Source organism: Bombyx mori, chromosome 4, assembly GCF_030269925.1.
Source record: "Bombyx mori chromosome 4, ASM3026992v2".
Classification (NCBI taxonomy): domain Eukaryota; kingdom Metazoa; phylum Arthropoda; class Insecta; order Lepidoptera; family Bombycidae; genus Bombyx; species Bombyx mori.
Window position 1 is genome coordinate 1,367,668 of NC_085110.1, and position 10,856 is coordinate 1,378,523.

General features: G+C 35.1%; 2 protein-coding genes across 2 annotated transcripts in view; both read right to left on the reverse strand.

The window, feature by feature from the left end:
- The window catches only part of LOC692907 (stathmin), a 29,642-nt gene extending 24,664 nt beyond the window's left edge, over positions 1-4,978 (reverse strand). Inside the window, 1 exon segment of the mRNA NM_001046750.1 lies at positions 4,841-4,978. Coding sequence (NP_001040215.1) covers positions 4,841-4,859 — 19 coding nt within the window. The 5' untranslated portion in view covers positions 4,860-4,978.
- A 1,155-nt stretch (positions 4,979-6,133) lies between these two features.
- LOC101735658 (type II inositol 1,4,5-trisphosphate 5-phosphatase) lies at positions 6,134-10,717 on the reverse strand. The gene has a single exon (XM_038010737.2). It carries the CDS (start codon positions 10,606-10,608, stop codon positions 8,044-8,046), a length of 2,565 nt encoding a protein of 854 aa, XP_037866665.1. The 5' UTR covers positions 10,609-10,717; the 3' UTR covers positions 6,134-8,043.
- Positions 10,718-10,856: the final 139 nt, after the last annotated feature.

Below are 10,856 nucleotides of genomic sequence, written 5' to 3' on the forward strand. Positions count from 1 at the left end.
CCGACCTCAGGCAACCCTGTGCAAGTTTAAGTAAAAACCGTTGTAGTTGCCGAGCGCAGTGCTGCCAGCCTGCCGGTGCATTGTCCCGACGGTATTACTCATGCGTTCGAACTTTAATTACATTCGAGTTGTGGATCGAGAGTTTAAGAACAGTGTGCTTAGTGCGAGTTTTTTAACGTTCTCGATAGCGTAAAAGTTAACTCATATTTGTATGGAATGGGATCGTTTGCGTACGTTTGCCGCTAGGGGCGCTGTTCCAATTGCATACAAAATTGGCTTAACTTTTACGCTATCGAGAACGTTAAGAAACTCGCACTAAGCACACTGGGTAAATGAGGACAGAGTGGGCGAAACGAGTCACGCCTACGCAGCATCACCTTTTCTAGACCGCGTACAAGACTCAACGCAATGAGAACAAAAACACAATTATTAACTAGCTGAAATCCTTATTACGATTCTGCATGGAGAAAGCAGTGTAGGAGGACATTCTTTTATTCTGTATTCATAGTTGTAATTTCTTTTATGAACTAGAAACTTGACTCGTTTTGTTGGCAATATCTTGACAGATAACTGTAAGTTGTATTCCAATAATTTAAACCAACACGTTAGATCGAGCAAGTATCGATTTATTTATTCCTCCTTATAATAATAATAATAAAAGATTCAACATCTATCCACAATCTGCCTACAAAGAATATTGCGGTATTTTGGTCATGTTGCACGTAGGGATACCAGCAATTTGGAACGCCTTGTGGTGACCGGTAAAATAGAGGGAAAAAGGCCTAGGGGTAGAGGTCCCAAACGATGGTCGGATCAAATAGCGGAGGAACTGGGGATGCCTATCAGCGACGCACTCCACCGGGCTGCAGGGCGGGATCGATGGAGACAGTTGGTTGACGAAATCGGACGGAGTCACGATCCTCAGCAGTGAGGAACCGATCGAAGAGAAAGAGATAATAATAATAAAAAAACCATCACAAAAGTTAAAGAACAAATATACAATAACAATTATTTAGCTACAGACTGTCATTTACCATTTTTGACCCAAGGGTTTATCTTATCTATCGAGACGTGATACTCATTAAAATGATTAATATTATACGCATTTAAAAGTAAACAGACAATTATTGATAAACTGCAATGACGAAGAGAATAGGACTCTTTGTTGCTTTACTAATGCATCGAACACTATAAGGATGGCTATAATATTATGTACATTGAAGAATACAAAAAAAAAATCCATTTATTCTACTGGAATGAATAAAGTTCCGCCTCGCAACGGCCCATTACGCTTCTCGGTTCGAGAAATTACATCGCCCTTCTTGTGTTGTGGATAAATTTACCTACAGCACTTAGACGGGATTACTCTACTCGATTTTCGCCCTTTTAATCAAGCTTCCTTGGAGATACGAGACTCCACTGCGTGGATTCAATTTAAAATCGATCGTTAAATTTGAATATTGGATGGAGATTTAATATAAAAAATTTAGAACTTGTGACCAAATATTTATTTCCGGAGGGTATGTACAGAAAAATACAAAACTTATTTAATATAACCATTTCACTGAGACTATCGCATAGCGCAATATACATACTGATGACATTTGATATTTCCGTCAATGGGCAGACGATCTCAAAGCCTATCTGCTTTTATTGGAGCTCATATATCTCAATTGTACTGTATATTGCTAAATCATCCTTCAAACCGGAACGTATAATTCGAGGTAGATTTAGGCTGGATGGTGTTACTAACTCGAAGGCTCATAATATGTTTCCTTTTCTTATTACATTTTTATGAATTTCAAAACTAGTACCGTAAAACCTTATAACGACTTTTCTCGCATATCTTCTTCATTTCGTGACCACGTGCTTGGTGGCGTAATTGTGTCAATGATTGTCGAAAACCTCAAAAACCATAGAAGTTCAATATTTACAGGCATAGTGAGAACTGCGTTCCAGCTTTGATCTTCAATCATGAATTTAACATTAAGTTGCATATAGATTTTCGAACCAGTTTTTAAATATGCATACGACATATTGTCTCGCTGGGCCAAGAGTCCTATCTTTTTGCGATTAAAATACCATACCCATACGAAGAAGCATCGTGGCGTTTATAGTCATTCAGGAACAAAACGACTCGTTATTGTGGCCATAACAAAACGATTCACGCATATTCGTGTCAGATTCGATATAAGGTCGCGTATTTAAGAGCGCAATCGGTTGAGATTACTCCGAATGCGACGGTGAGATATCGCGTGAGTCACCCGAGACCGTTGGTCTTGTCCTTGCGGCCAACCGTCTCTCCCGAACGGATGACACATAACAAAAACAAACTTTCATAAAGACCTGAGAGATAATAATATGTTCGTTAAATTGAATCCTGTTTTAACGGTCGCGGCGCGAGGTTTGATAAATCGAGTGATGTCAGCTAGCCAAAATATTAACGTACATTTTAGTGGCAGTTGTTAAGCGTGACAATAAATCTGGAACGTACAGACCTTAATTCGTGTTTGTTACTCTCTAATGAATAAATTGCTTTGAGTTCATTTAGTTAACTATTATGGGGTACCAGATTGTTACGGGCGCATTCAGAGCACATACCAGTATAATCTACAGCAGCGGGGCACAGTTCAGAAACTAACGAAAAAGAATAGTAACTCTGGCCTAGTCCAGAATCACAAGAGACGTGTTCAACTGCTCAATTTCCTGCCCTATTTCTAACTCCTTACGTACATTCCACGAAGTATTATAATCTTGCGCGGATGAGTACCACAATTCCGTCTATTTCTGCTACGACGTAAGCACGGGATCCAGTCTGAAGGCACAAACGAAGTAAAGGAATTTAAGCTGTAGTCTTTTGTTTCGAACTGAGCGGCGATACTCTCGTATTTCGTCTCCGATGACTGTTAGACTGTAAGGGTTATGAGACAGTCAGCTTTCCTTAGGAAAACACTAAATTGTCGTTATCAATTCATACATGCTGTGTGAAATTTCCTGGTATACCCAATAGATTTTCGTATAAAAAGTAGTCATAATTTTGGCATAATATTAATTATTGACTTCTGCGTATATTTTTTACTGTCCCTGTAGGCAGAGACCAGCCTTACGAGAGTGGTCACTGTCGTATGTAAGCAATGCCAGGGGAACAGCCTATTCGCCAATATTCGTTTTAAAATAACAACAATATAGTGTTTCATGACACGGTCGTCGTTTACACTTTACAATGAGACGGCCCATTTGCATGTACTTTCATGGCGTAAAGAAGATCGCCTTGTTTACGCGAACATATCTTTGTGAAGTCGTTCAACCAGTGACCTCCGATAAGCGCGAGTTCCGCAAACAAAAGATTAAATGAACACAATAGGCACAACGGCAACAAAGGCGTGCACTCCCGATATCCTCCTGATGCAGTACTTTTGTCATTAACCAGCACTATATTATTAAAACAAATTTTACGCTTTATTCGTTTCCATTTTGTTAATTCCGACGGAGACCGTGAACTTTTTATGTCGCAAAAACAGAAAATTAAACCGTAAAATCAGTTTTAATTACGTCTACGACTCGAGAAAACCAAATAATAGTACTTACTTTAAAATTAAATGAATAGTGAGCTTACTGCGAGTTTTATGTTCTCGATAGCGTAAAAGTTAACTCAAATTTGTATGGAGTTGAAACGTTTCCTTTCGTTTGCCGCTAGGGGCGCTGTTCCAACTGCATACAAAATTGAGTTAACTTTTACGCTATCGAGAACGTTCAATTCGCACTAAAAACTCAGTTTCTATCCGTCTGCATGTTGTATAGTTTAATGGGGACAAAAGCCACAACATGAATAACACGGACAGCTTTGAGACATGAGGTCGAAGTTTTAGTTTGATTCGAATAACAGCTATTTTTTCTGACTTCACTTTGACTGAAACGCATGACTTACTACTGGTGGTAGGACCTCTTTGAGTCCGCACAGGCAAGTACCAACACCCTGCCTATTTCTGCCGTAAAGCAGTAGTACAATCGGTACTTCTGTCGGCGGAATCAACAGCAATTGGCGCGTTCCAATCCAAATCAATCATGCGTTTGCATATTTGCAATCATTCCAATAAAATCTTTTGTCTCGTTTGGGTTCCGGTAACCAATTTAAATCGGGAGGGCCGTGAGATCGTTGGGCCCAAACACATTGTTTAAATATCCAATAAAATACGACTTGTATAAACAAGTGCACCTGGTAAATTAATTATTTAGTTTTACAGCTTTTATTTATATGTTTTAATGTCTCTCTTGCTTTTTTAAATGCACGTTGTCAGCAGTATTTTCCTAGGTTCATGAAGATTGAAGGTAGAATATTTTCATATAGTTTTATAGTATTTTCCAGAACACAGGACTGCTCGGCGGTAGTAACAGGCGGAATACCCTTGCGGGATGAATATGCGAGTCATTACCATAATTTATAAAATTTGCTGGTTTTATTTCGTATACCTTCATAGTGGAAGTTGTTAGTGATGTCGACCATTTTTAACGTTTTCCAATGATCATATCGAAATGTATTATTGATAATGAAGGTTTTTTGGTAATTATTTAACAAACATAAAGTCATTTCGGAATATTTGAAATTGATTTAAATACCTACCTAACTAAATACCTAACATTATTTTTATTATTAATAAAACAAACAGTTTCATAAGTCCCGGCGTACGTATTCATTCAATTGCCAAAAATATTATAGTGTAGCTACGTGACAATGAATAGCGCCTAAAGTGTTTTTTATTCCAATAAGGTTAATGTAAAAACAGATTTGCAATCACATAGTCATTGTCTTATAAAAATAAAATAAAAACAAAGAACTTACATTTAGTTTCAACTTCCATGGCTTCCACTTTTAACCGACAGAGACTTCGAACCAGCTGAACTGCGTCCGACGATCACAACAGACAAACCGATAATAAATGTAGAATTATTCGCAACAAACACTTTAACTCCTATACGCCGTTACAGCTGTTATTTCAAATTAAATTTCAAAGAAACAGAGGATGTGAAAAATAACGCGTTCGCTTTCTGTTTGTTGTGTTTGACACAACGGTCGAACGCAGAGTCGTGATTGGCTGAAATCAAATTTAGCGCCATGTGTTCCATCGATTGATCGTGATCTAGACTGCGTTCAGAAACGAAACAATCAGATCTATTCATACTTTACAATTATTGAACTTCTAATACTTTATAATTAATTAGGCATCATTATTAGACTAAATAAACAAGAATATTACTGTTTTACTTGTTCGTTCGTTACGTTTTAACTATAACGTCTAGCCACGATTTGCTAGTTTTAGGCTAAAACTCATTTTTATTGCTGTAGATAGAAGATACGAGCTCACTACAGCAGCAGCTATGAAATGGTTATTGGAGCCTATAGACAGTGCATCTCAAAACCCTCACTCACTTTAAAACCTTGCCTTGAAGTCTCAATTGCATGGCATACCTTTCAAACCAGAATACAATGGGGGCCTCGAGTCTCAACTCTTATCAACACACATGGACAACTGTAGTTTTTTTTTTTGAACCTTTACCGAATGTTTCTTCCAGAGTTTGATGGTACAGTAACGAATTGTATCGGAAATAATGTATTTTTAAATTTCCAAATAACAGGAACGAACACATTTTACTTAACTTGATGATAAATATTATTTACTTCATTCCAGAGACCAAAACGTAACGTAAACCTAAAAGATATTTCTTCATGAACGTACTTGTAATTTTAGCAGCTATTTACTTCACAACAGCGCATTTTAAAGCAGCAGACGAAAGAATTCCCTTACTACCTCGGCGTTTATAGTATCTATTTTAATTACAATGCTTAGAACGGTCGTTTTTGTTGTTTTTAATTATAACATTTTTGACCGTTATGAGGGTTATTTGTTAGGAATTAACCTGAAATAATTTATATATATGTATTATTATAATTAAATGTAACAGCATTTTAAGCTGTTTCTATTTCAATCACCAAATTTAATAAGTCATTGTGTACTACTTGCCATTAAATATTGTTTTTTCTAGACTTACTCCTAAAACACGTCATATATATTATAATATGAATATGTTTTATAACTATAACTTGTCGTAATATTGATAGTTTAAAAGACGTTCATTTAAATAATAATTTAATAAATTAACAGTTACATTTTAGTTACAGAAATACACATACATTTGAAGATACGTAATCGTATTCATAAACTCATTTATCATAATTTGTTACAAACACAGTGAGTAACTATTTTATTTTAATTTATACACAAATAAATAGCAAATTAAAAGAGACCTTTTTAATTGAAGCTTATTCGCATTCACACATTTTAATAATAATATCACAAAGTAATATTCGTTTACAACATTGATTGTTCGTCATATTTGGCTACTAAAATTATGTTGTGATAAATAATTGTGATTAATAATATATAAAACTATCGCTAGAATCGTGAGAACCGATAGATTCAATGGTCAAATTTTTAGATGTTATGTTACTATTATTCAGATGAGTTGTGAGGGTTAAAACCAAATAAAATATTTAGCACAAAATTAGAATCTTAAAAAAATCCATAAGGCGAGTTTTTAGTGAAAAAATGTACGATGGCATTTTTTGCATAGCGCAATACGGCTTTGAACTGAGCCATTTTTTAAATTATTTATGAAATTAACCAAAAATAAACGCAGGCAATTGAATTGCAATTAACAACTTTTTCAAATATAAAAAAAGTTTTGTTTTTATCTCATGCTAAAAAGAGAGGACACTATACTAAATAATAACGTTAATGCTTCTGTCCATCAAATCCTACCGTTACATTGCGAGAAAGGGACAGAGAATCCATTCTCCAACAAATCACTTGCAGTTATTTAAAACAAGCAGATTTCATTTATCTCTCCAAAACTTTTCATTTTCAATTTCAATTTCACGATTAATTTTAATAAGTACGATTTCTTCAAGTATTCAATTGTATTAATTTGTGTGTTTAATTTTCAAGCATCGGTAACGTATCTTTAACGATAAGTTTGAACGTTCTACACACGAATGACGAACGAGAGAAGAGAGCTCGAACAAGTCTAGTAAAAAAATTTAGGAATGAGTTTCATTATAACGAAAGGCGAAACCAAAGCTATTTGGTTATAGTGACATTCGCGTAATGCGGCATTAATTATCTTTGTAATTAAAGGTGCGTTTTGTTTGGTATTAGCATTAGCAGTTGGATGTATCAGCAGCTTTGTATAGCTTCAATTAAATTTATTCTATTCAAATAGCGGAATAAGTTTTTTGTTATATTTTTTCCAAATTTTAAACTTTAAATGGCTCTAATGTAAAGTTGCAAAAATGTCTCTTAAACCAAATAGCAATTCACCCTTCGTTAAATTACTTAAATATATAAATGTGATGACATAACTAGAGCGTTTATGATCTAAAACAATTTCAAAGTAAAAAAATTAATTTTAGAGTATTTAAAAAAATACAGAGGAAGGGGCTGTTTTCTTAATGAATAGAACCTAATTTTACATTTTTATAAAATCAAATTGTAGTATCTATCAGGTTCCAAGTGGATTATTTCGTTTTATAGATAAAATCCTAGTCCTGTGTATTAATTAATAGATTAAGTAACTATTTAAGTTTACAATTGTGAATTAGGCACTGAGAAATAACAAGGAACTTACATGTTTAAATATTTGATGTAGAAATGACAACATGTGCACAGCTTCAATTTTTAAGTAACAATGTGAAAACAAAAGTACACATAAAGTAATCTAGCCCACAATACAGGTGAATGTCAATTCAGTCAGCTATCATAAGTTCAGTACATGTAAAGTACTAAGCAAACTGGGATTGTGTGGAGACATATTTATAAGCCAGCTTTTTAATTTACATAAAAACATAAGTCCATCAATATGGCAGGATTACATCACTTTGATTAATTCAATTTCATAACAGAAATACAATTTATTTCAATCACTACCCTGGGTACTACTCACTTTGTAAAATGTAGTATCTAAAAGCGCACATCTGAACAAAATGCTTTATCTTGAGAATATCAGATCACTATGATCATTTATTAAGAAATGGTAAACAAATTGGGCCTTTTTCTTGTCAACGACTTGTTTATTTATTCTTGTCTGAGGCTCGTGACTATTATTTGGATTGTCACGTAAAAATATAGAACCAAACAGTGTTGATAAAGTTTTCGCATCCAAGCCATTTTCTGCACTATGCTGCAAAGCTTCCTGCAAGAACTCACATAAGTACAAAAAGACATTCTTCCTGAATTCAGGCAATTCCATGACAATCTGTTTGCATTGAAGATAATTTGCTGAAGCTCTCAGACACACCGATTGAAGATTATATGGAATAATTGGATCTACTGTACTCTCTAGCAAAAGTAAGAGGGCTTCAGCTACTGAGTGAATGCTCCCAGGGATAGGATCTATAGAGCCGCTGTCTAACCAATCTCTAATTTGCAAAATTTCAGAGTGTAAGCCAGGTTGCTCAAACAAATTGGGCTCTTTAAGGCCATGTAAGTAAATATGGTCTACCAAGAACCAAATTTCCTTTGGTATAGAATATGTGGACTGTTGTGATACAGTTTGATCTCTCTTATTCTCTAATTCAATCAGTTTGCCAACAGCTACTTCTTTGATTGGCACATTCAAGTTCACTAGCACTTCTATGGAGCATCCAAAACAGCTCCTCTGGTATGTTCCATTTACAGTTATGAAAATATCTTTGCCTCCATAAAGATGGAGCACAAGGATATCATAGAGTTTGTCTGTACCAGCATTCATTTTGCAAGCTGAAGTCTTATTTATGAGTACTTTCAGATGAATCTCGCAAACTTCATCAGCACATATACTTTTTTTGTAGGGTTCTACTATGAGCCACTCTTTACAGAAACTTGTATCATCCAATTTCTTTATGAATTCAAATTCTACAGGTAGTTTACCAGTATTCCTTATAGTGATGGTTTGAACTTGCAGTTCAAGGTACCTAACTGTACCAAAATCAATTTCAGTTCTGTCAACTTTTACTTGTGGTATCAATTCATTTTCCATTTTGTCTAAGTGTTTAATTACTTCTTCATAGACTTTTCTGTACTTTTCCTCATCTATTATTTTAATGTACGAACTAAAAACAGCCGAGACTGGTTTGTGGTCACTAATATTAAGAGAAGGATGACTTCTGTACGCCAACTGTGTAATTTCCTTTCCTTTCCAGAATATCCTGTCACACCATGCAGGGGCTCTGTTTTTCTCACTGGAATCCCAATTGTCTGTACCAGGATCATATTTGTAAGTAGGCTTAAAGTTAATAGGACCCTCAAGGTATCCAGAAAATACATTATCTATTTTATGTTGCTGTTTTAACTGATCCCACTCTAGTACTGGTCCAAAATTATGTTCACTAACCATTCGCTTGACAGTACTAGGATCCAGTTCTGTAATCCTATAGTTCAGGTCACCTAACCAATAAATATGGTCATGGTCTTTTATTGTTTTAGGCAGTTGATTTGGTTGTGCAAATCTTGTTCTATTACATATATCTCGAAAATCTTGATTCCTCCTCTCATATTCTTCAACATGGGCTGCAAGATGAGAGTTCACAAAACATATAGAAGTATTGTGAATATCAAACCTTATGGATACTCCTCCTTTGTTGCCCATTTTCCCCATTATCCCAGTGCCTACAGTATCACAGATGACATTACTCACATGAGACACATGTTTGGCTTTTATTAGAACTATTAGCATCATTCCAACCAGTCTCACTTTTTCCAACTTTACATATTTAGCTCGAGGGTCAACATAGTTCAGCACAGCATGGTACCACTCATCTTCTCTAACAGTCTGGTCAAAGAGAAAAGTCTCTTTTGACAAATCTAATTCTTGAAATCCAACAGCATAAATATCAGGGGGCTCTTTGTCTACATTAAGCCACTCTTTGAGAGGAATAACTGGAGGTTTATCATTGACATTCCATGTACCACAAAAAATTGTAAATCTTTTGCAAAATGTATATTCCATCTCTTTGTCTGCCATTTTATGCTTTATTAGGCTTTCTCTGAATGCAACAGGAGCCGAGCTTTGAGTATGGGCTACTCCAGACCTTTCTACAACCATGGTATGAGCAAATATATCCTCTTCACTCTTTCCTTTATATTTTTTTAACCATACAAATTCTGGTTGTGTGGGGACTTTGTTCACTGCATCTATACCTCTGAACAGATCATCAACAAAATTGTCAACTCGTGGAGTTATTTGTATTTCGAATTTGAACTTACTGTTGCGAGATTGAAGGTTCAGGTACAATACTGCTTCGGGATCAGTCGGTTTGTTGTCGATTTCACATTTGAAACTATTGTCGATGGGCAAAACTATTTCTATGGATAAATCCGTGAAGGATTTCGGTGGGTAACATGATGTAAATAAACAAAAAACAGCTTTTTCATCTCCAAATTCAACAATCGCCAACAGTCTGTCTTTCATTACCCTTTCAGGATAAAGTACTTTAGCATCGCTCAGGAACGCCGTAACTCGTTCACTAGACAGAAACTTTTCCTGTACAACAGATTTTATATCGTCCTGGTTCATTTTGCCGTATTTGAAACGTAATAATAAATTACATTATTATTAGCATTTTTTGATTTTGCCCAGTTTCGAGCTTTGACGCTGTCAAAAGTAATCAACTGTGTATTGTCAAAAATAAGTTGACAATTTTGAAATATTGCCGATCGGAAATGTACATCCCCAGTCGGTCGATCAGATTTTTTATGTATTTTTTGTCATTATTTTTGAATTGTACATTTAAATTCCTGAATATACTATTTTTCTTATTTATA

What these genes read in the sequence shown, in the direction of transcription:
- LOC101735658 (XM_038010737.2), bottom strand. Translation starts at nt 10,608, where the DNA reads ATGAACCAGGACGATATAAAATCTGTTGTACAGGAAAAGTTTCTGTCT.